Genomic DNA, 24,682 nt, shown 5'->3' with positions numbered 1-24,682 from the left:
TTTATTTTTTTGCTTACTGAAAGGTGAAAACACGGAAAAACAGGCTGCCCAAGAACCGGTTTTCCTGAAGCACCCAGTTACATAATAAAAAGGCAGAACAAACAAAAAATAAGAATAAAGCTCACTCACTCACTCACTCACTCACTCACTCACTCACTCACTCACTCACTCACTCACTCACTCACTCACTCACTCACTCACTCACTCACTCACTCACTCACTCACTCACTCATGTCAGATGTGCATAAGTATAACAACACCTGCAGACGGGTTAGATGGTGCATTGCAGATCGACGGAAAATAAGCGCACAGGAAGACACACACCAACAGCCGAGAAAGACACAGGACAGGCCAACGTTACTAAACTGAGACAGGCGCTAACTTACATCTATTTGCAGCCACGCCAGCAAATATATGCGGAAAGGATGACATGCGATGACATGTGAGTTCGCGCCCGACCTGTGTCTTTCTCGGTCGTTGGTGTGTGTCTCCCTGTGCGCTTGTTTTCCGTCGATGTGCATAAGTAGTTACTGTAGAATGACAAGAGACCATTCACAGTCCGCAACGTCATGCAAAAACGAGCCGCAATAAACGGAATACGCCGGTGATCGAACGCAGAAACAAGAAGTTAAACTTTCTGGTCTGCAAAAAAAAAAAAAGATGAAAGAAAATGAATTATGAAATTTTACGTGCCAAAACCACGATCTGATTTTGGTGCACGCCGTAGTGGGGGACTCCGGAAATTTTGACCACATGGTGTTCTTCAACGTGCACCTAACTCTAAGTACACGGTTGTTTTCGCATTTCGCACCCATTGAATTCGGCCGGCCTGATCTGCAAAGCAATCATCACCTTGCGTAACCTGTTAATACCGTGCGCAAAGCTCGCCGTGACTCTACACTGAACTTCCGCATCATAAACGCGGGAGTAAACTTTAGAGAAGTCTGCCCGCTTTCATGCATACTACCAGGGAAGTATTTTGATCCAGATCATGATGCATTACAAAGACCCACATATAAAAAATAAAGAAGCTAACGTCGGCAGGTTGCTAATTGTAAATGTATAGTGCTTAACTTTGGAACACACAAGCGCCCGGCTTTGAATTCTCGTTGACGTCCTCATCTCTAGAATCGATGAGTTGTACATCCAAGCGCAAGAGACCGATGCAAGGGCAGACGGTCCGGCTGTGACTTCCTTACAGCTAAAGTGAAATGCGCTAAGCGGAACGTCACCTCGACATTTTACGCGATCGAAATGAAATTAAACACGGATGTCATGTTTCAGTTTAACATAACAAAGACCTACTTTGCGTGATGCATTTATGCCTAGTTGTCGTCTCGTACGAAATGCCTATTGTGACCACTGCAGTGGCCAAATAACTATAATTATAAGCTTAATGACTTATCTTCAAACCTTGCACAGACGATCACATAGCCGTTTCTAACGTCTTACCTTAGGCGAAAGCTGAGAAGAACAAAATGTTGGAATGAAGACAGTGTTGACACTTGACCTCCTCTCTCTATACAAAATTTCTCAATGTGTCACTTTTCGCCAGTAAAAAAAGATATTTTCCTGTCGCTTTCTTTCTTTTTGTAATTTACAGTTATCACAACTGCGTATTGTCACCTTGAGAATAATCACCAAGCTCAAATATGAAAGTAATGAAGTTCCCATAACTTTTCGTCATTAGATAGAGAAAGAGCAGCCCATATTGCCAACACCAACTGTATTAAACGCTGTCTGTCTTTGCGCAGTAACGAAATATTTGTATCTTGCAACTAATCATCCATTTGTCCAACATCCGTGTGCCTTATGTTGGCCATCCTACCGCGCACCGGCAGGAGAGATACAGAATGCAGAAGCCTGTAGAAGGTGCGTATGGTTATTACGTAATGTGGCACCGCTTCATGTCTATTGCTTTTTCGAACTGCAGTACTGGTAACATGCCGTATATGTTTCCTTGTTCTTATTCATGGCTTATACCAAACAAAAAATGGCTTTCGAAACAAGATGAACGTTATCACAATGTGACTGTGGCCGGAACACAGAACTGTATGCTCTCCTGTCAACCCATCGTGGCCTCATGAGTGTGTTCCAACTGGACTGCAGAAGCGGACAACTCGCATAACGCACGACTACCAGAGTCACAATGATTCGTAATGGGATCTTCGCCCTTGACCTTTCCGCGCGCTTTTCATCGTTATTATCACCACGACTGCGCGCGCTATACTTGCCTACCCTCCAGAACTTTCACCCCTTTTTCTACTGCCTTAACTTTGTCTTCACCCTCTTTAACCACAACGTTATAAATTAAATGGATGTAAACATAAAAAGCGTCACCAATAAGCTCACCGTCGGCAGAGTGAAATCCGTACTCTTCAGGCCTATATTTCAGATGTGGCGAAGAAAACACACCCGCTGGCAGACAACCGCACCAGACTAGCAGGACGGAGAACTGCCGACGAGCTGCTGGGCGAGCACGCGGCCGCTTCGAAGGGGACACACAGAATGCACCGCCCGACAAGGACCAGAGAGAGACGACACATTTGTAAGACAGAAAGAACGGCAAAGCCTTTCGTTCTCGAGCCGAGCAAAAATAAAGCAAGTGCCATACGCTCACGCCTATCACTAAGACGCGGGGTAACAGACGCGTAAAGCAAAAACAGTCATGGAAAGATTGACTAGCCAAGGAAGTAGACAGCGGGAACGCAGTGGGCCCACGCGCCGTCTGTTTCTATACTCGGTCTCGCTAAATGCGTGCAGCGCTGCAGAGGCTGAGGATGAACGCCAGCGATCCTTAGGCTGAAGCTGAGCTGTTCGCCTTAGCCGTGAGCTCCGAGACCATGCGTGCTGTCTGTTTAAAGCGACAGAACTTCACACGAAAATTGCTACGGCGCAGCCTGTTTATGCGCTACCTCGTTTAAACATCATTGGACTCGCGGACAACAACTGTTTGGCGCTCGAGGTGCATTCGCGCCACCGTTGTGCTGTCCTGCTATCAACGGCGCAAGTGCGGCCTGCACGTAGAAGGTCGACAGACGCGCGACCTGGCGCAGTGTGTTTGCCTAACGCACGCGCCGTCATGCTCCTGTCAGTCAGCTCTGCCGCTACCAGGGCAGTGTTCTGGCTTCTGCTGCCGGCATGAGCGTTGCGCGCTCACACGTTGGCGCTCCTGCTGAGCAGCCGTGTGCATAACCCCACACCGTGGTGCCATACACTGGCGTGAGCGGAACGGACGGTACTAAATCTCGTTGCTTTGAGCGCCGACAAACGTCCATGATTTCCCTTCTGTCTCATCTCGAGCAACGTCGAGGCGCGAATCCTGCAACGCCGCTGGCACGCCTCTCGTCACGTCAGCGTTCTGAGACGGCTTCACGATGTATGTATGTATGTATGTATGTATGTATGTATGTATGTATGTATGTATGTATGTATGTATGTATGTATGTATGTATGTATGTATGTATGTATGTATGTATGTATGTATGTATGTATGTATGTATGTATGTATGTATGTATGTATGTATGTATGTATGTATGTATGTGTGTATGTATGTATGTATGTATGTATGTATGTATGTATGTATGCATTTTTCTTTTTCGTTCTGTCAGTTCGTTCGTTGGCGGCGTACTGAAAAACATCAGTCTCAGAGAATAAATTAACATAATATTTTCGACATAGTGAATTTGCGATGACAAATAATAAACAAGGTTAATATTATGTAGGAATTTACGAACACGCTTGAAACACGATGACGAAGCTTTATACAGATCCACGTAATAAGAGGAATCTACTATGTCAGCAGATCACGTAAAGAGAAGCATGAGGTTATCCGCTAGTAGCCTTTGTGTTGAACTCTGTAGTGATTGCGCTAGTTTTCCGATTGCACGATTTTGCCGCTGTATATTGCACGAGTTTGCCGCTAGCAGCCTTCGTGTCGAACCCTGTAGCGATTGCACTAGAAAGCTCTATTACATCGGTCTAGCGTAAGCAACGAATGGGGGTTCACAGTGCGCACCCGCGAAACGTTTACAGCCTACACGCAAGTCCTATGAGTGCGCTGTAGTAAAACTGCAACACTTTTCACTATTTCAGATACAAGTGCAACAATAACAGACAACCATAAATGCCTTGCTTACAGCATAGAGCTTGGCGTGTAGCTTCAAAGGAAGGTAGCGCAAGTACAGCACAGGTAAAAGGAAGCACACGAATGAAATAAACCATGGGGTTTAGCGTTCCAAAACAGCTCACCGAGTATGTCCTACATGTCCTCTACCGGAGTACTCCAGATTATTTCGATTACCAGTGGCTCCTTACTTTGCCGCTAAATTGGACTGTACAAACTTTAATAAAGGTCCTGCAAGACGCACGTCAGCGCGCAGTGGGCGTCTCCCACGCAGGGACCGACAGGGAGTACCTGGCGGCCGCTGCGCGAGCCTGCTGGACGCCCCATTTTGCCACTGAAGTACGCTTTTTTTTGCATTTTGACCTCATCGGAATGCGGCCACCGTGGCCGTGGATCGGAATCGAACCCGCGACATTGTGCTGGGTAACAGAAAGCCAAAGCCACTGATGTCATTTAGCAAGAGGTGATTAGTGACTTGCCCTCTTATTTACGATTGTGATCGATACAACAAGCCAGCTAGGCCCCTTTAATAACGCGGATGGTGCTTATACTGAGAGCACGGTGATGGTCATAATTTATTGGCATCTCATTAGAAAGGGGCGTTGACAAATAGTCACGTAGCCTGCTTGAGCTAATCAAGTATGCTGTAGATGCTTTAAAGCGCCGCTCTTACCGGCCCGTTCCTGCAGCGAGCGTCGGCGGCGGCGGCGGCAGTGGCGTAACCAAGCGAACGAGAACAGCAGCGAAAGATGAAAGAGCGAACGCAGAGCAGCAGATAAAAGACGCGAGCGGCGAACGGCCGAGACCAGTGAGAGTGGCCCCATCAGTGAAGTGTGCGCGGTAAACTTATTTCATGCGGAACCGCCCGACCGCTCGATGCGTACTCGTATATGGTCTCAGCCAGACCGCTCGTTTCGCACTACCATCTTCTCGCGTCCGCTCTCGTTCGCGCTTGTTCGGTTTGGTTGGATTGGTCTGGTTGGCGCTTGTTTCCATTGCCATGGTTTGTGACTGTTTTGTAATCTGATCGTGCGCGCGACGTGAATTGTTTAGTACTTTCTGGAAGCCAAGCGGCACCAGCGATTACTCTGGAACCACTGACGAGTCATGTATAAAAGCCGACGCACTTGACCTGCAGATCAGATTTTCGACTGTTGCCGACACTGCTACATGTCTCTCTCAAATTCCTTGCCTCACTATATTGCGAAATGAAAACACGTATAGGCAGCGCTCAAATTTCGCATTATGGAGTATTGTGATCTTCATTCTAGCATTTTGTATGCATCTCCTTAGTATTTTTTCTCTTCCTTAAAAATTATATATCTACCTTGTACCGCCACCTATGCTCGTAACAGATCCGGTCCCATCTATCTCTTCTCTGCTTTTTTTTTTCACCACCACTCCAAACGTCTCTTGCTTATCTCGACTGCTGACGGGTTGATGCTTTCGCCCAGTTTAAATCCAAGCGCTTTTGGAAGGTGTGCGTTACCTACGGATCTCGCTGGGTGAATACCTTCGCATTGCATTAGGAATGCTGAGTGCTCTCCGAACTTTTGCTGCAGAAGACACATGCCTCATCATGTTGCGAATATTTGCCCTGATATGATTCTGTCCTTAGGCAACCAATTCGAGCCTCAAATAGCAAGACACTGCCTTTTGCGTTATCGCACTAATTTTCCCTTCTAATTTCTTCCTTCCCATTCTTGTAAATCTCTATGGTCTTCTTTGTTTACACTCTTTGCATCCAATTTACTGTATCTGTTTCTCTCACTTCCTTTTGGATGGCCCCTGGTTGTCTACTTAGACTTTCAATTAAGCTGTACTCGGTTGCCAACTTTCTTGACCTCTTTTTTCATTCTGTGTCCACGCTTTTAAGGTACAAATACTTGTGCACTTTACCCGCCCGTTTATTTTAATCCATGTTCCTGAGTCTTTATTCGAAACTAATGTCGCTCTGCGCTCCTCTGACATTAAAAGAACTCATGTCAACCTACACTGCCTCATTTGTGGTTTTACCGCGGGCTCTTAAATCCAACCGGCCTACCGATCTTTGGTTATTTTCCAATTCCGACAAGGTATCCTATATTAAGCCCAGAATGGCATTTGCCAGCGTCAGCGCTTGCACCACAACTCCTTTCAAGATTCCACGCACCGCCTGATACTTATTGTGGCCCCAAAGTGCTCTGTTTCCTTACTGCTGCATTCCGCACCCCCTTTATTTTAAGCTTATCTTGGTGGGTGCGTCAGTACACCATTGCTTCGTTTTCTGTATACGCCCAGGTAGTTTATAGCTTGACAATGGAAGCCTTCTATCCTTGCTTCGACGGATGATGATGTAGTTAGGACACCTTTATAGACTTCGCCTCATTACTTTGTATTAACCAAAACATAGACATCTGGCGGGGCAAGGGCAATGCGAAAGGAAAGGGTGACAGAATTCAGTCTCGGAATCCGGCGAACCCGCAAACCGTCTGCCTCTAAGAGCAAGGACCGGTCGTCGGATGCAGTCGCGGCTGGCACCGCTGCAGCGAAGAACGAGAGCCGAAATAAGCATTCGGGAATGCGCCGAGGGAAGCAAGAGAAAGTCGCGCCCAAAACAGCCATCCGCCTTGCGTCGCAATCCACAGTCCTCTTCCACTTGCAGAGCACAAAGGTGCCGCCCTCAGAGTCGACGCGCGGACAGACGGACACGCTGTTGAGACCAGAGCCCACACGCGTTGGGCGCACGGCGGGTATCAGCGTTTTGAGCCATGCGTCTGAAATCGAGATAAGGGAAGAGCTAAGCCGTAATATAGGAGCATGCTTGCTCCTCGTTTACTTGACTCCCGGCGATGTCGGAGAGAGACGGACCGGGATAATTTATTATAAACTGCAGACGTCCGCGGAAGTTCTACAGCAAAACCACAGAGAGGAATGGTGGCGCTGCTTTTAGGAACGCCGCCAAGACGTCTTGGTCGGGTCGAACATATTTCCCGGGCGTCCATTCACGGGGACCGAAGTTCTTTCGACCAAGGCGGTGGAGCAGAATACACGGTGTGCGATCACACCCGACGACCACAGCTGCTGACGGTGCGCGAAGGGGGGCTTTCGTGTGGGCACCGTCGCGACGCCCCGGAGTGTGAGGACGGCCGTTCTCTTCTGTTCTGGCAGCGCCACCAGTGCTGCGCGAGACTCCCGTCCCACTGCATTAAAACAGTTTCGGTCACGCGCGGAGCACACCTCGCTCGCAGAAATGAGTGCAGAGGTCACGGAATGCAATAAAACACTGGTGTTGCCAGTTCCTAGGCGTCAACAGTGTCCAAAGTTTCTTCCATTGCCGCGCCTCACTGGTTCCAAAGGCCGAGAATAGCGCCGGCACCTCTAAAAAAACGCTTACGGGGCGAGCGGCTTCTTCCAGACAGCGACGCCAGACAAGCCGAGACGGCATCGCTCGCTGTGGGGCGATAAGACGAAGGCTGCGCGTGCGGGAAAGAAAGGGCGCCCGCGTGATTGTGTCGGTGCATGTGCGCGGCCGCGTCCGCCGCAGTGATGAATGGCGCGCGATAGGCCACGAAAGGCGCACAGCGGGGTTGTTCAACCTGCAGCGGGAGGGCCACAGAACACGGCGGCTGAGGAAAATGTAGGTGTATATTTAGACGGGACAGAATCCCGCGACGCCAGCGGCAGCGACATCAGCATCAGCCGGGCAGGAAACTATCCAAAGGCGGGCCCGCCTCCTCGCCACATCGCTCAGTGCCTTTCTGCACCTGTCGTCCTGGCCGTGGCAACAACACAACAGTAGAGCCTGTTTGTTTCACGCCTGCAGTGAGTGGGCAGCGGTTTTACTCAATCCAAAAAGAAAAACGGTAACTTCAAGAAATGAGACGAAGCAATTGGCAGCACTAGGACGAATTATAGCTGACTCCATTTACAATACTAGTAATTTCGCGCGCACTGCGATGAATATGTTTCATATTTGTTGAAAATTTGACAGACTGTACTCGTCGTCTACCAAGATTTGTGCAAGGAATGCATAGATTGTAGGTACATTATTCGCCAGGTACTAGAGTCATGCAGTAGTAGTGTCATGGAAGCGCATCACTTCCGTTTTCTCTTTGATCGCAACTGTTTCTTTCTTTTTTCTAGTTTTATCCTGCTGTTTCTACTGCCCTTTCGCTTGTCTTACTGTATATAGGGTGCTCGGAGAACAAAGTTGGATCCCACCAAAGCGCACGTAATTATTGTCTATGTGTGAGCTACTAGGCAGCAGAGCAGCCCCCGTCAGCAAAGTCCCGGAGGATTCGCGAAGAAGGACGGCGTGACCCCCCCCATTTTCCCTCAGCCAACAACTAAGGCCAGAAACGTGAGGCTTAGTTGGCTAACTACCGCGTGTTCACGGCGGCACACTGCCCGTTTCAGTCACCCAGTGTTCCAAGAAAGCTTTCTGTGCCCGGGAATGAGCTCGACGACGCCGAGTCAAAGATGGTCCCTCTCACCGATGGCAGCGCGATAAGTGTCCCCTTTCGTCAGACGCGACTCAAAATGCGTGCTTCGCGATGTCACACGCGATGCGGCTGCATGCGTCTTTGTGGCTCTAGCCAGATGACAACCGAGGCTTTCCTTATGGACACGATCCAATACTTGCCTTCGTGTCTGCTGCTCATCACAAAAAGAAACCTTGCAACTGCAACATTCTTTAGTGGGGTACTGAATAAATGGGTTAAAGCAGTTTTTAAAAAAGTCACTTGGAAAAGTATGGATTATAAAGGCACATTATGTCATACTTCTACGGCTTCAGCACACTTCATTTATGTTCGGCTGTTGCATATGTACAGTGTATATCTATTTATATTTATCATTATAACAAGAGCTGCAATTATTTTGTTAGTGTTGTTTCTTTTCCGATAATGGTGAAAGTTGTGGATCAGTAGCACGCATGAGGCATACGCCAAGACATAATTTGCATCGGTTCACCTGAAACACGTCTGTACACATCTTAGCGTGGATGATTTCTAGAATATTCTTAAAATATATTACTGTCAGAATGGTCCACTAATTTATCGCTTAAATGCCAACATCACGGGAGTATTCACGTGAAATAATAAACATCTTAAAAGAAATATTAATCTGTCAAGAATATAAAGCAATATCAACCATAAAGGAAACGTTGAGAAAAATGCATTAGTAATGTTAACCAAGCTATGTTTCTTCTCTCTACCCGCCGTGGTTGCTCAGTGGCTATGGTGTTGGGCTGCTGAGCACGAGGTCGCGGGATCGAATCCCGCCCATGGCGGCAGCATTTCCATGGGGGCGAAATGTGAAAACACCCGTGTACTTAGATTTAGGTGCACATTAAAGAACCCCAGGTGGTCGAAATTTCTGGAGTCCTCCACTACGGCGTGTATCATAATAGAGAAGTGGTTTTGGCACGTAAAACCTCTTAATTAAAAAAAAAGTATATTTCTCTCTATAAATTTTGTTTTGCAGGTAACATATTGGGAAAACAAATTCATTTCCCATGTGAGGCCTCTTCGGTGTTCTACGAGTTTCGAACGCTCCTGCAGGCGACTGTCTCTCTGCTTTATTCTGCATAATAAAACATCGGCATGCTTAGGCCAGCAGATCCTGCTTATCTCTCGAAACTTTTAATTTCAACTCGGTTCTCAAAGAGCCACAGCCACTCTGGAAGTTCGACGGAGACCAGAATGTTCCAGTTGCTGCGGCTTAAATATGCGGAGGCAGTGCGCTGGTCCTAAAATAATTCCAGCGCCGTCGCAAGCCCGAAGCTACGTTTGCGGTCCTAACTATAGAGGCTGTTCTGCGCGGCACGGCAGCGAACGTCCGGCATGCTGCAAGAAAGCGCGCATCGCGAAGGCACTCTGCACACGCCCCACTGCGGGTTTTGCGCACGTAACCCACTTAGGGTGCCGTGTGCACCCGTTGAAACCACGTGCGCTCCGCCATGCCGGCACCTGTCGGGAAACACATTTCCCGTTAGTGATACATTTCAAGGCGATATCTAGTTAGAAATGACGCTGAGGATCGATTAACTGAATGCTGTGGGCACGATGTAGCTCATCGTCGAGTCTCGAAAGCGCCCGAAAATCGGACGCTAGAGCCGTTTCCGCGACCGCTTATTAGCCGGCGCGGTACCGTCTGGAGGCAGCCATCTTTGACAGCAGTGGCGGAAGTTGCCGGAGCTAGTATGAGGCTTAACAGCGCGTTGTAGTGTTCTGATATCGCTAACTGAAAAAGCAGAGGAGAGGCAGGTACGATATAAACTCAAGGGCTGAGGTCTCAGTAACTGCAGGTGCCAGGCTTGGACACCTGACCCCATGGGGGTCGCCATCTTTGAAGCGCTGCGCGAGAAGCACTTTCGCAGAGGCGGTAAGAGGGGCGTGGCGAAGGCACTCACCTTTGCTACTCGACAAAAAAGCCCGTCGATGGCGCGGTGCAGTCGATCAAAGCACCATGCGCTCTCCTCGAATCAGAGCGTGGGCCGCTCGTCGGTCGGTCGGTCGGGCGGGAAAATTTCGCGGGGGTCAGCTCGGGCACGGTACGCGACGCACACAACACACGCACACAACACACGAAGGAAGGAAGCGAGACACAGGTCCCCCCTCTCGCACCGGCGAGGAAAAAGGGAGAGCCGCAGCCGGAACGCGGCACTAAACCCCCGCGCAAAACGCCTACCAAAGGAACTTGTGCGTCTCCTGCCCTACGTGCTGGACTCCCTTCCGGTCCTTCCCCCCCACGCTCTCACCCGTAGCGCTGGCACGCACCGGAACGCCAGACGACAGAGCGTCCACGTGGAGCAGAAAAGCCAAACCAAAAAGACTCCCTCTAAGAGCACCGACGAGGAGGGATGAACTTCTCTTGCGATCCCCAGAGGTAAAAGCAAAGGGTACGGAGCTGTCTGGCTGAAAGCAGAAGGGGAGGGAAGAGAGAGACAGAAAGAAGAAAAAGATGGGAACAAAATTTCGTTCCTGGCTAGCAGAAGTGTCAAGCCCGAGAAACGGTCCCAAAAGCCGGCCCCGCACGCGTCCTGCGCGCCCTCCACCGGAGGAGCGCGCGTTATCTAATTTTAAGCGCGCGTCGAGGAAGCGGCACGGCGCAGAGCGTGCATAAGAAGAGTCGAGGGCCACCGAAAGGAACTTGGTGTACCTCCGCTCGGTCTGCTGAGGATCTGTCTCTTTAAGCGGCCATTGACTATGACAAAGACTCTGTAACTTCTCCGTGTCGCCCCCCCCCCCCCTTAAAGGTTCCGTTACAATGTACTCAGAAACGCGCAGAAAAAAATATTTTTTTTTTCTTTCTCTACGGGTTCATGTCATGGCACTAAAACAAGCAGAGACAATATAAAATAGCCGATGTGCCCGAAAATTTTAGTTGAAGCACCTAGTGGAAGCACAATTGAACGTCATCTACCTTGATACCCGATTGCATTTCTTGGGAGTAGCAGATACGGCGTCACAATGAAACAAGACGACATCCACCACTGTAAATGTGATTTGATTAGGGGCCGACGGATGTCGGCCCGCCTTGAGCAGCGAAACTTTTTATTTTTTACAGTTTGTGTTACAAATTGTATGTATCTGCCGATTCTGCAGGGAAGAAAAGAAGAAAGAAAGAAAAAGAAAAGCGATCCGCAGAAGACACAGACGCCTGCCGCCATTGCCGAGTGCTCTCAACCGACCGAGTGACTCGTCGAGCTAGAGCCGTCGGTTGCACCGCGCGCTTGTTCGCGGTGTGCCTACCGCCAACCTCGGACGCGCGCGCGTGGACGACGTCAGGAAGCGGCTCGCCCGCTCGCAGCTCGAAATACTGCTTCGGAAATAACCACGCGCGTCCCAAGCTGCAGCAAGCAGCACGAGAAGCGGTGACGGTGAACGAAAACAGAGGCAGCTCGAAACCCTCCCTCCCTCCTCTCGGGAGGACGAGAGGAGGACGGGCGAATCGGAGACAGGGGAGAGGCGCGCGTCTAAGAAAGGGAGCACCCGGTAACTCTATCCCGGCTGAGAGCTGAGAGAATGAGGGTAAGGGCTTTGACGCCGGCAGCCAAAGCGCCTGAGGAGATTGCAGCTCGCCTTATAAGACGGCGCCCGGCTCCCCCCGTCCTCTTTTTAACGCTCCCTTACTGGCTACGGCGGCCGCAAGCTCTCTCCAGTTTTCTCGTTCTCCAACGCGAGTTTTCTTCTCCAAAAAAACATCCGCGTTTCTAGGTTTTTGCTGACAAAAAAAAGTGTTCTCATACGACTGCAGCAGGCGAGTGACCCAGAACTGACTCTGTTCTCTCCTCCTCCTTTAGCATACTTTTCTTTTTCCTTTGTTTAGCTTCGGCAGATCGCCATGATGAGGAGGGGAAAGCCAGAGCTCACTTTTACTTGGTTCGGGCCACGCTCGACTTTTCGAAATCAGCTGTTCTCCTCTCCTTCGTCTTACTTTTCTCGTGACCCATTTCTGCCTAGTTCGGGGTCGCGATCTTTTAAAAAGAGAAACTAAGGAAAAATACGAGCCATTGTCCAACACACACAGCTGGACTCAGTGTTTCAGCCTAGGGCACTGTTTTCGCGCTGTTCCCACGGCCGGCTACCCTCGCTCCACCTTCTCCCTCCCTCCCTCTCCTCGTTGAATTCGCTGTTCCTTATTTTGTTTCCCAGGCCTTCTTCTCTTATTTTTTTTTTCAGGTCTGGCGAGCGGGTATCATGGGGCTTGGCGGAAATGGCGCCTCTTTGTGCACAGTCGCCGAGGCACGCGCACAAGGCCGAGATAGTTATCCGTCGCGGCAGATTAACGGCTGAAGGAGAGAGCAACCTTTCGCTCGGTTTCCATCCGCATGCATCCTGTTACGTAACAACGCCCTAAGGTGCTACTGGTGCACCCGAACGTTTGCTTGGCACCGTGCGGAAGACGAAGAGACGGTTATGCATAACGCAGTGAGCACCGAAAATGCCGCTGTTACTGGATACTCTACCAGCATTTAATAGCATGGCATCAAAACCTGCAATGAGAAGGATAGAGAGATGAACGTTTATTTGATGAAAAGCAGAGATGTATGCCTGATGGTTAGCGGTCCTCCAGCCTGCTAATTTGCCCAGAATGAGAAGATAAGACAAAGACAGGCATCAGGAGTGATGATGAGGAGTGGCAGTAGGGTGAGACTGCAGATACCGACGTGTGTGAAGGACCCATTTAGAGCATTGCATCTAGGCCTGCGTTAATAAAAAAAGAACCTAAGAAACCTGCAATAACGTTTGCAAAATTATATATATATATATATATATATATATATATATATATATATATATATATATATATATATATATATATATATATATATATATATATATATAACCCACGTAGCTTGTGCAGGTTACAAAGTCAGTTTAAGAGCGTGCGGCCAAAAACATGCAATCAAGACTCGTGACAGCAAGAAAAAACACAAAATATTTCACAGGCAGAGGTTAGGTCTATGTGCAAGCCTTATTAGCAATAAATATAATTAAGCACAGTCGAAAACTAGTAAGCTCCTAGTGTATTTTAGGCTCCCTTCAGTGTGTTTGTGTGATCGATTTGTGTACATATTTCTGCGTGTTCTTCGTTATCATTTTCTTTCCAGTTCGCTTCAGCTACTTTTTATTATCATGGTTGCCATGCTTTAGCTTGCAACAAGACGCCCCTGGTTTTTCGAACTTTCATGCTGCTTTCCCATCTTCGATAACAATGCTGGCCCGCCATAACCAGATCGTACGCACGCCGCGAATACCGTATTACATACTTAAATGGACGCAAATAGCACCGATTGCTATACACATCGTATAAATAGATATAGAATGTATAAATAGCGGGCAGGATTGATCAGCACCATTAGGTTTAACGATCGCTGGTTGTGACTGCCCCTACACGTCAATCAAGTGTTGTGTAACTTTCCAAAAATGTTCTACACGACAAACAGTTTGGTTCGGCTCGTTCATCACCTTCATCTGTGTTCTTACGTGGGTACCGCCACTGCAACGTGACAATACTATTTATCATCAAATACCCAGAATAGCATGACAGGCCGTCGGCCCGACTAACATTAGTAGCTTCTCATCAAATTCAGCATATATGTTTTTCTCGTTCCTTAAGTTTCCAGTCCATGATGTAACAATTGTATCTCTCTCTCTCCCTCTTTTTTTTGTCCTTTTTATTCCATTGCTCAGTTCGGTATACATAAAACGCATATCATTCTTTTTTTTTCTTAATTTCAAGCAGAAAGAAATCCATGCGACACAAGCTAATCCGCAACAACTAAGCACAAAGATGTGGAAGTAGTAGGTGCGCAGCTTTTCGATCTAGCCGGTGTTGTAAAGCTGGCTTTGTTGCATTACTCCGCTGCAACATTGAAAGCAAGCTTTGCCGAGCACCACCATCACTCGACTAGTTTAACCTTAATTTTGAGTGATGGAGGTATATATATATACATAAAGACTAGTTTAACCTTACTTTCGAGTGATGGAGGTGCTCGGCAAATCTTGCTTTCAATGTTGCAGCGGAGTAATGCAATTTTAAAGCTGGCTTTGTTGCATTACTCCGCTGCAACATTGAAAGCAAGCTTTGCCGAGCACCTCCATCACTCGAAATTAAGGTTAAACTAGTCTATATATATATATATATATATATATATATATATATATATATATATATATATATATATATATATATATAAACTTATGTTTAAGAAATCAGTGCAGGACGCGTTGTACCCGTAGAAAAACCTTCTCTGAAATGAAAATTTACGACAAGACACACCCTTAAAAAATGCCACTCGCGAGTCAGCGTTTGCGTATGCCTTTTATCACGACTTCATCTCTTCGCACTGGTTCCGGGAACCAAAATTCAGCTCGACTTGACGTTACGAATAAGCGGGCGAGACCAGTCGCCGTAGGGATCGCAGCCGTCGACACGCACGCCACAGTCGCCGCGCCGGCGGGGAGCGTGCGGCTTGAGCTGTCGCCAGAGAGCAGCTGCACTGGAGCATGTCGGGCAGGTAGCGCGGTGGGTGCTCCCGAAAATAGAGACGGCCGGCAGCCGCTTCCCCTAGTAAAAAGATAGCCGATGACATCAGCACAGCATGCGCGCGGAGCCCCCATTTCTGGACCACGGCGCGAACGGCTCGTTCTGCCGCTTATACGGCCACGCCCCCCTTCTCGCACGAAGGGCCACCGCTGGTCTCAGCGCGACGCCCTTGCGAGTGTCGTTTACCCGCGTCGACGCCAAGCGGACCGCTAGCTCCACCTGGCGCTGGTATATGTGCACGTCGGTAGGTGGCGCTGGCACATATGACAGCACGCTCTCTTTTTTCTCTCCTCCTTCTGATGCTGATGATTTGCTGGCACAACCTTTGAAACGGAGCGGACAAATAGTCAACTAGCTTGCTTGATTTAATCAGCTATGCTGTACATGCGTCTCATTATAGCATTCTTGTACAGATTTTTGTATCCTTTCTATGTTGTAGTGCGCCATCTGTCGGCTTTGTTTTAAGACGTCGCGGGTATTCGGATTGAACGCTGTGGAGTGCTGGAAAAGTTCAGGCTGCACAAACCCTCGCGGCGTGCCCTTTAGCACTGATACCTGCAATGAACAATTGTAGGTACGCTGAGAGGATGCTATCAACATTCAAACGCCGGGCCATTTGTTCAATGTTGTGCAGAGTGACGTTAAGCGTCGGGGGTATTTTGCTGCCACAACAACACTTGTAGACGTTACAGAAAAAAAAGTGGCTGATTACAATTACAGTTACGTCACTCAAAAATATAACTGGTTAGGACTACCAATTACTACCCCGCAAAATTAACTGGGCAGTTACTAAACTGTAATTGATTGTTCTTACGGTGATTTACTCCCCACCTTTATAAACATCGCACAATTAAATTGGACGACCTGACCTGGCTCCTACAGTGCGTGCACTGCAGTCCTTCGCGCGTTATCTTCACAAACAAGTGCCTTTCAAAATTTTTTATCGGACAGTTTCCGCTGTTTTCATGTGAAAACATCAACAGGGACACTGGAAACTCACTTAGTGTGCATGCCAGAGGGAAGGACGGTGTTGAAACGCGTGCACTATAGTCGCGGAGTGGGGCCCTCTATATTCCATCACCATTCGTTGCTCCACCATAGAGGTCAGCGTAATTTGACTAATTTTAAGTCCTCCGATTGCCACTTCTGGAATGGCCGAGCTGATCCACTCCATTCCTACAATTCCAGTAAATGAAATGCGTTGTCTAAATTTGTTTACTACTTGCGCTTGCGTGTTACAGTAACTGAAAACATTTTAGAACATTCTTAGACGCCCGTTCCTGCGGTGAGCGTCGGCGTCGGCGTAACCGAGCGAACGAGCACAGCGAAAGATGAAAGAGCGAACGCGGAGCGCGAGATGATATGTGTGTGTGTGTGTGTGTGTGTGTGTGTGTGTGTGTGTGTGTGTGTGTGTGTGTGTGTGTGTGTGTGTGTGTGTGTGTGTGTGTGTGTGTGTGTGTGTGTGTGTGTGTGTGTGTGTGTGTGATGAAATACATGCGTGCGTGCGTGCGTGCGTGCGTGTTTTACGATATCCTTGGCTTTGGGTTTTCGCACGTTCTAATTTAAACAGCTTATTGACGAGACAAGCTGCAACAGGTGACGCAGCTTTGGGCCCGTGAATTTGGGCTGAAAATTATGCAGGAAAATTATAATCCACTCCGATCGTGTACAACAGTGCACCCCTCCCTTCCTTCTATTCCTATGAATAAAGCCCCGTGCTTCTACAGCAACACTCTATTTTAGCGTTTGCACCGCGAGGTGTGCCTCGCTCATTTGGTAAATTTCTCTATTTTATTCTACTTGAGGGCAATGGAAAGTACAGGCCGGGATGACAGTCTCTTCTCCTGCGTTCTTATTGTACTGAACAGATCAGAAAGCATAAGAAAAGACAAATTTGTCCTCCTTTCTCCTGTGCGTCATAAGCGCCCGGTGTATTTTATAGTAGCTAGGCTGCCATGGCATACTTATCCTAGCGGCGGCAAGAAATATGGCTGAACCGGCACCACTGGTCAACAACAACAAAAAATACTGATCCGTCCAGCTCTAGGAGCTCGGAGCCTCGTAACCTGCCGCCAAAAGCAAGACCGGGCCTTTATCAGGGCACCTGAGGCTCCGCCGAAGTCTCCACTGCCGGATGCTCTAATCGATGGTTTTGTGAACAAGGTACAGAAGCCAAAACATCTAACACTTATTAAAAGCACTTTTTTTTTGTCTGCGTCCTTCTATTTCTTTTCACCTGCCAGCTGCTCACAATGGGCTCTCATTTGGAGCTACAACTACAGTGGCTACTGTACTACAACACAACAGTGGATAGCCAGTCAAGTCAAGATAGTCAGTCAGCCAAGTCAGGTCACGTCAGTCAGTGAGTCAGTGAGTCACTCACTCAGTCAGTCACTCAGTCAGTTAGTTACACTCCCAAGAAATTTCAGAAGCGCGATGAATTCTCGCAGTTTGAAGGGCTGTTAAAACATACGTACTGAGCGTTGCGGAAGTTTCTCATAGCTAACACTCAGCATATTGTCGCAAGGTCAATTCCAGCTGTAAGAGCCATTTCCCGGAATACTGAGCTTGGGTCGGCGGCCAGTTCAGCTACTGTGCCGAATTCTGCGACGCCACCGTCTCTCATGACCAAGATCCTGCAAGAGAAAGAGCCAAACAGCGTCGTCATCATGACCAGCGGAATTAAGTACAGAGAACGAAAACTCTCGCAATAATCTGCTCTCGCTAGTAATCTGCTGTTATCTCTTGCTCCAGCCTACTATAGTATACTGGCGATTTGCCTAAACTCTCCTTTCCACTAAATCTCGTATTCCGCGTTTGACTGCTTTTATTTCTTTGATATTCACTGTGTGCAAGAGACTGTGCCATGCTAAATATTGCTGCAAAAGCCAACTTCCTATTACAGCATTGAATACGAAGATACAAACACGCACCTGATCAAAAGCAAACTCCAAGACACCCTGGACATCAGCTTACCAGGGGCACGATATACGACAGCCGGAAACGGTTAATGCCGGAATATCCGATGTGCTTCGGTTACCACTCATAGGCAATTCTATTTGCGTTTCGCGAGCGCCGATATGTATTAAGCAGTTACACGAAACACTAAAGATGTCTGTCCAACCATTTTTACCCATCCAGGTCAAGCATAGTACAGTGAATCTTCACTGCAGTAAGGAAACGCCGATGTTAACCGTCCATGGCAGCACTCGAGCATTTCAGTCCACAGCCACGGAACCTTTGTCCAACAGCGCCCTCACCTGTCGCATGCGAGCACCGTGTGCAGCCGGTGGGCGACTGTGATGACGGTGCATGCGGCGAAGCTCTCTTGTATCGTCCTCTGCACGATCCGGTCCGTGTCGCCGTCCATGCGCGACGTGGCCTCGTCCAGCAGCAGAACTCGCGGGCAGCGAAGCAGCGCTCGCGCAAGACACACCGGCTGACGCTGTCCCACACTGCAGGGTGGGAGGAAACTTCTGTTGTCGTAACATCGCTCTTACAACCGCCTTCACGTGCTCGATTTGTCTAATTGACTATGCTGTAACTTTCGTTTAGGTTATAAGCTACCAACATTTTTCAACAGCTCTACTTTTTGATGCAGTATAGTACCTGAGGTTATCGGCCCCATCTTCAATCTCCATGAGGAGGCCGCTTGGATGCCGGGATACGAAGTCAAACAGGTGCGCTTTCTTCAGTGCCTCCCAGAGCTCCTCGTCTGAATGTCTCCGCAAGGCATCGAGGTTGTCGCGGAGGCTCCCCATCATCAGGTACGGCTCCTGCCGACAGCCCGACGCATATACGTGAGGGTGCCCTGAGACTCAGTGTCGTGAAAAAGACTGTTACAGGTCAGCTAATTCTGCATAACACTTCGATGCAGCTGCTTTCTCGCCATTCTCTTATAACTGTCTTGTCTCTCTTAAGGATTTTCTGATCAGTCTCTCGTGTAGGTTTTTCTCCACAGAAAGCGACTAATGCTCGGTTCAGCTCCTTTTACCCCCTTTACCCCTTTCATGCCCGAACACATTCGAGAGGAGTGGTCGTGCCTTGTCACTCAAATAAATGCACTGTTGACATCTCTATCGAGTTCGAGCCAGCGTCCTATCTTCTCTGCCCTTAGTCTAGAGACTGCAGGGCGGTGCACCGAGGAAGCTGCCAGCTACACGTGGAAGATGAGGTTCCGTTGTAATCCAAGAGCACACAATTTTTATCTCTCTGTCCACCAAGTATCTATTTCCTAATTACCATAAGCATTATACCGCACCCTGATTTACTTTTTCGTTTAAAGTTTTTCTCTCTCACTTGGCTTCTTGGCCAATCCCCCGTAGTGAGCAAGTGATAGAAGTGAGGAGCAAGCAAGCAAGCAAGCAAGCAGCCAAGTACCTTAGAGTTTCTTACTATAGCATCTAGAGGGAATCTGGTGTCACCGTCTATGGCAGTTTCCTCGCGCTGTGCTGTCATGGGAACGACGGTATATGTGTCTGCGAGGCTTTTGCTGGCTGGTGTTGTAATAGGCTTCGTCTAAAACGTGGATATGGCTACACAAATTACGCGTTATTAAAGTAATATCTTCATAAAATGTTTTCATTCAGCATATTACATCTTTCAATGAAGTTTTCTCACCTACGATGCATGATCAAGCGAAGAAAAGCAAGAACAGACGACAAACTTCCAAAGCGAGGGCGAATCTTGTCGTCTGTCTTTAGCGGCCCGCTGATACTTTTTACGTTTCATATCATTGTACATGCAATAACAAGCTCTCATAATTAGACAAAACGTATTTGTGTGTTATAATAAAGCTAAGACAGCTTTTTATTGCTGTTTTAGTAGAACATGAATCATTGTGACAGACGAAACGGTTCTTGCCAGGCGCATCTTCAAGGTGTCCTGGCGAACGGTGCCAATCCGAAGTCACAATATACCGGCATTCCCAGGCATACCACGGCGCAGCAGCGCCAGATTTCCCTCTAAATAACATTGTGAGAAACTCTATGCCAAGTACAAGGTGCCTGCCTCGGCTCACCTGTGGAATGACGGTGAGCGCAGATCGCAGGGTGCTTCGGGGAACAGAGGCAATGTCAACACCATCGATGACGATGCGGCCTTGCGACGGCCTCAGTACTCGAAGTAACGAGAGAATGAGCGACGACTTGCCCGCTCCTGTGCGACCCACCACGCCTACCTGCAGCGGTGATGGTTCAGAATTTTTTTTAACGAAGACAGATCTGCTAAAACGTGGTAGTCATTAGAATTTAAGTTGCTCTAATACGGGCGTATCGCACCCACGAGAAACTTGCCTTCTCACGGGCTTTTATAACAAAGGAAACGTTGATAAGAACTTGTGGCAAGACACCTGGCTTGTAAGACGTTGAGAAATCGTCGAATACGATCTCTCCTTCGACAGGCCAGGAGCCCTGTGCGTCTGTTGAGTGATCAGCAGCGACCTTCTTCCCTTCTTTTGGTTTACGTGAGTCGTCTTTGTGGCCAGTGTCCTCCTGTGGGCACAACAAACGCGACAAAGTGGATGGCGAGTCACCGAAAGATGGGGATATATGTTCGGCGCAGTGAACCGTCCCAGTAGATTCCTCCAAAATGTATCAGTGTTTAAAGCTCCCCTACAAGCACGAGTTCACTCACACACATGCAAGTATTAACTGATTTTCGCTGTAGGCGGCTAACATCGTGCAATGTTAATGTCGCCTTAATTTCGCTTTTAACTTTTGGGTGGGGCCTCGTATGATAAATGTAAGCCGCGCTGTGAAGGTCAGCTCAATTAGTCTTTTAGTGGTACACAAATTAGAGAGCATGGTAATTAGAGAAAGATAAGAGCGTTTTCGCTTGATTGAGCGCAACATTAAATGTATTTTTGTTACATTGGTTGACGATATTAAAGGTAACTCAACCAGGCCGACCACCGACCATCCTTCATTTCGGTGCAGTTTGTTTCTAATGCGCGCAATAATCATCACGGTAACCATATTTCATAACCATGGTGTCTTCAACACTGGGTTTTGTCGCCTGACGTGAGTTGCGCGTTTCATAAAGGACTCGACGAGAGCAACGTCGCTATGATACGTATATAGGTTTGGACCAAAGGCGCCAACAGGACAGCAACGTAATGGTCTACAATAAGTTTAATCCAGCGTAAGGAGAGGCGTCGAGTGGTGTGCACTTTATATCTTAAAATGAAGATGGAAACACAAGGCGCCGCCTCTACTCACCTCCGGCGGTAGCCTGGTGAACTCGAGAGCCCGCTCGAAGGCGATTGAATTCAGGAAGCAGAAGAACAAGGACGCGTTCACAGCAGCCAGCGACATCGAAATCTGCGGGTATGTGGAGAAGAGCCAACGGTCTAGAAGGCAGCGAGACGCGGTGTTGAATGCATTGATGACAAAGTGGCAAACCTTTGTACAGCGTGCAAGCGTCAAAGACAACTCGCGACGTTAGATGTAACTTAAAGAACAGTAATTTTCGATCCGTGCCGCTGTTTAGGATCGCGATGGCGAATGTGCAGCACGTGTAATGCTGAAAACGACGTACAGCACGAAGGACAAGGACTGCGAGAGACGACAAACAGTGCGCCAACTTCCAACAATATTTTATTGCGTTGCCACATCATGTGTATATATATATACAAGAGGGGGCATGGGCAGAAAATGAAAGGCGGTCACAAGGGCTGTTCTAACAGTAAGTCATTGTATTAAGTACATGGTCACGTGAAGAAAAGACGCACATTACTATTACTATCTGTTCAGATACATGACTTCACTGGGTGTCTACGCGATATAGGGAGCACTAACGCACAAACTACCCAGTTTTCTGATGAAATCCGCTTCTGTAATCTCGTGCGTGAGCTGTGTCTGGCTAAAACTTCCTATGGATGCCCAAATGTCCTTGAACAGTGTTATGAACGTTGTTGCAGTGCCCTCTTCAGCGATCGTTTGAGAGAGCACTACAAGGATCGTTAAGCGATCCTTCGCGCCGTACGTCGTTTTTACCATGAGTTACCAACTAGGCCAAGCAACTACAAGCCACCCTTGTACGTTTAATGCGTCAGTCGTATTGCTGCGATTAGCATTTTTAGGATACTTAACGCACTTTCCTGGATGTTCGTATGTTTCTACAGATGTCTCTAACCGCTTTCCCGCCAACTTGGGTCACTAAGTATTCCACGGTCTGTCTCATAAGCAACACATCGGCTCCTCTGCTGACGGAACCTGTTTCGAAATCAACCGTCGGACCAACTTGGGTCACAGGATATGGGCCACTGAATATGTGAAGCTGTTCAATGAACCCCATGGGCGCCAACTTGGTCACAGCGTATGTGACACTGGGTAGGCGCCGCTTTCAACAACAAAAAAAGGTCATTTAATGTTTATCTGGTGCTAGGTAGAATGCCACGTCATATATATTTGAACAATCTTGCCTGAATACATATCCATACACGCTCCACGCGCGGTCTTCGCGGCGGTGCCGCCAGATGGCGTAGCGTGTCCAGAGATAAGCGCGAGAAGAGTACGCGCCTCATAGATGACGCGTTTCGGCAGAAACAGTGCGGTGTGTGGCTACATTGTGTCAACGTTAATAGTATTAACGTCGACATTCACCGTGAGATGGGTTCGCCGGAATTTATTATCGCCTTTTGCTTAATCCACACCCACGTTTCTTTTTTTCCTCACCGACATGGAGGCACTCAGGGCCAGGCCGAGCCCGCTCTGGGACGGTCCGGAGCCGGCGAGCGAAACGGCCAGCAGCGATCCGACGACGGCGCAGAGACCCGCGGCGGCACCGGCGAGGCCCGTCAGCCGCACGCAGGCCACCAGCGCCCAGAACGGCCGCAGTGCGCCGTCGACGAGCCGGTAGAAGCGGCCGCACACCAGGGCGGCCGCGCCGTAGCAGCGCACGCTGCTCATCGAGTCGCGCGTCTCGGTCAGGTGCTGCAGCATGCGCGACAGCCACGCGTTCTCCAGGCACCGGAGCGCGCTGGACGCCCGCACCGTGACCAGCTGCGAGTGGTGCGATACGGCGAAACGGCTGATGATCGCGGACACTGGATCCGTTCTCGACGTTGCTCCGAATGAAAAGAAATTATTATTATTATTATTATTATTATTATTATTATTATTTTTGTACATCTTTTGCCTTGTCTATCATATTCATTGGCACGGTCCTACAAGCCAACTAAGGCTTAGACCGGCCTGATTGTGTTGTTTTGTATATTGTGTGGCAATAAACATTATTATTATTATTATTATTATTATTATTATTATTATTATTATTATTATTATTATTATTATTATTATTATTATTATTATTATTCGATTTGAAAACGCACATAAAATGGACAAAGAAGGAAACAGGGAGGAAGCAGGCTGGCAACTGCCACCGAGGAGGACAACCTGCTCTTTAAGAAGGGAAGGAAAGAAACACAAGTAGAAGATAGGAAGGAGGAAAGTGAAGAGCAAAGAAAGAACAAGGTGATAGGATGGAAATACAAAAATAAAGCAACAACAAATCATATACTACGCCAGCAGCAACGACACAGACACACAGGAACAGAAAAGAAAAGAAAAGAAAAGAGAAAGTACGCAGGTCGCACTAAATACGAAAGAATATGCAAAATAAAATATGTGAAGAAAATGAAAAAGAAAGGTCTCACTTAGTTTCTCAGAAAAAAAAAAAACGAAATGCTCTACAAAAGCGAAGCCAAGTCAGTTTCTTGTAGAAAAGTAAGCAGAGCGCGATGGGAGCCTGGTGACGTCGAGAAGCACGACCACTCGGATACAGGCAATCACAGAGTCTCGTACACCACAGAAGTAGACCCTTAGAAGTGACGTGCGCTGCGCTAGGAAAGCAGGCAACTCTAATATAAGGTTCACGAAAGAAAACGAGCATAACATAAACGACGCGGAGGCGGGTAGGGCATATACTTGGCTGACAACTGTTCTAACAACAGCAGTACTTGAGCAGTCCCCTTCAGGGCTCATGTTTTATTTGTTGAACTTTTTTGTTCGTTTAGCACTGGTCGAAATCAAATTCCCTTAACGTGCTATGGCAGAAGCCAATGGCATTAGAGGAACATCAGTACCTTTAGCCGCCATCATGAGCAGGAAACAGGCGCTGAAATACAGTCTTTCGCAAATACGAGTATTTCATCTCGCAGGCCGTGAAACGAAAGTGCTACATAGAAAAAAGGTTCCATGCGCTTTGACGCATGCACTGCACAGAGCAGTACTGCTTCTCACAGTCAGAGTTTCCTGTCCCACTGGAATTACCCCAGCAAGCTCGTGTTCAAAAAACAATTTTAAAAATAAAAGAAACGAAAGCGTAGCGATTGCTGAGATCGAAACAGTGGTAATTGAGGAAGGCACTGTAGCGCAAATAAAACTAACACAAAGAACAAAAGACGCGCCGGACATCATGACCGCTGCTACAGTGTCCGGTCTTCCGTTCTTTGTGTGTTTTATTGGTGTCGCAATAGGCTGTTGTAGAATAGGGCTGGCCCCCAAAAATAGACCCCC

The 24,682-nt window shown here is 48.0% G+C and overlaps 2 protein-coding genes across 5 annotated transcripts in view; both read right to left on the bottom strand.

Annotated features, from left to right (window-relative positions):
* Positions 1 to 10,775, bottom strand: part of bt (projectin protein bent) — a 250,126-nt gene extending 239,351 nt beyond the window's left edge. For 2 of the 4 annotated variants that reach the window (XM_070525700.1, XM_070525701.1), the window contains exon 1: positions 10,522 to 10,775. The gene's annotated coding sequence lies outside the window, so the exon portion shown is untranslated. The remainder of the gene's footprint in view (positions 1 to 10,521) is intronic. The other 2 variants (XM_070525702.1, XM_070525704.1) reach the window with 1 other exon arrangement.
* A 5,912-nt stretch (positions 10,776 to 16,687) lies between these two features.
* The window catches only part of LOC139049808 (ATP-binding cassette sub-family C member 3-like), a 33,908-nt gene continuing 25,913 nt past the window's right edge, over positions 16,688 to 24,682 (bottom strand). The window contains exons 21-27 of the mRNA XM_070525612.1: positions 22,841 to 23,167; positions 21,383 to 21,484; positions 20,455 to 20,656; positions 20,185 to 20,339; positions 18,774 to 18,940; positions 18,425 to 18,619; positions 16,688 to 17,800 (exon numbers count right to left, since the gene is read on the bottom strand). Of these exons, the coding sequence (XP_070381713.1) occupies positions 17,674 to 17,800; positions 18,425 to 18,619; positions 18,774 to 18,940; positions 20,185 to 20,339; positions 20,455 to 20,656; positions 21,383 to 21,484; positions 22,841 to 23,167 (1,275 nt within the window). The 3' untranslated portion in view covers positions 16,688 to 17,673. The remainder of the gene's footprint in view (positions 17,801 to 18,424; positions 18,620 to 18,773; positions 18,941 to 20,184; positions 20,340 to 20,454; positions 20,657 to 21,382; positions 21,485 to 22,840; positions 23,168 to 24,682) is intronic.

The sequence above is a fragment of the Dermacentor albipictus genome, chromosome 9, assembly GCF_038994185.2.
Source record: "Dermacentor albipictus isolate Rhodes 1998 colony chromosome 9, USDA_Dalb.pri_finalv2, whole genome shotgun sequence".
Lineage (NCBI taxonomy): Eukaryota > Metazoa > Arthropoda > Arachnida > Ixodida > Ixodidae > Dermacentor > Dermacentor albipictus.
This window is presented reverse-complemented; position numbering and strand designations above follow the sequence as displayed.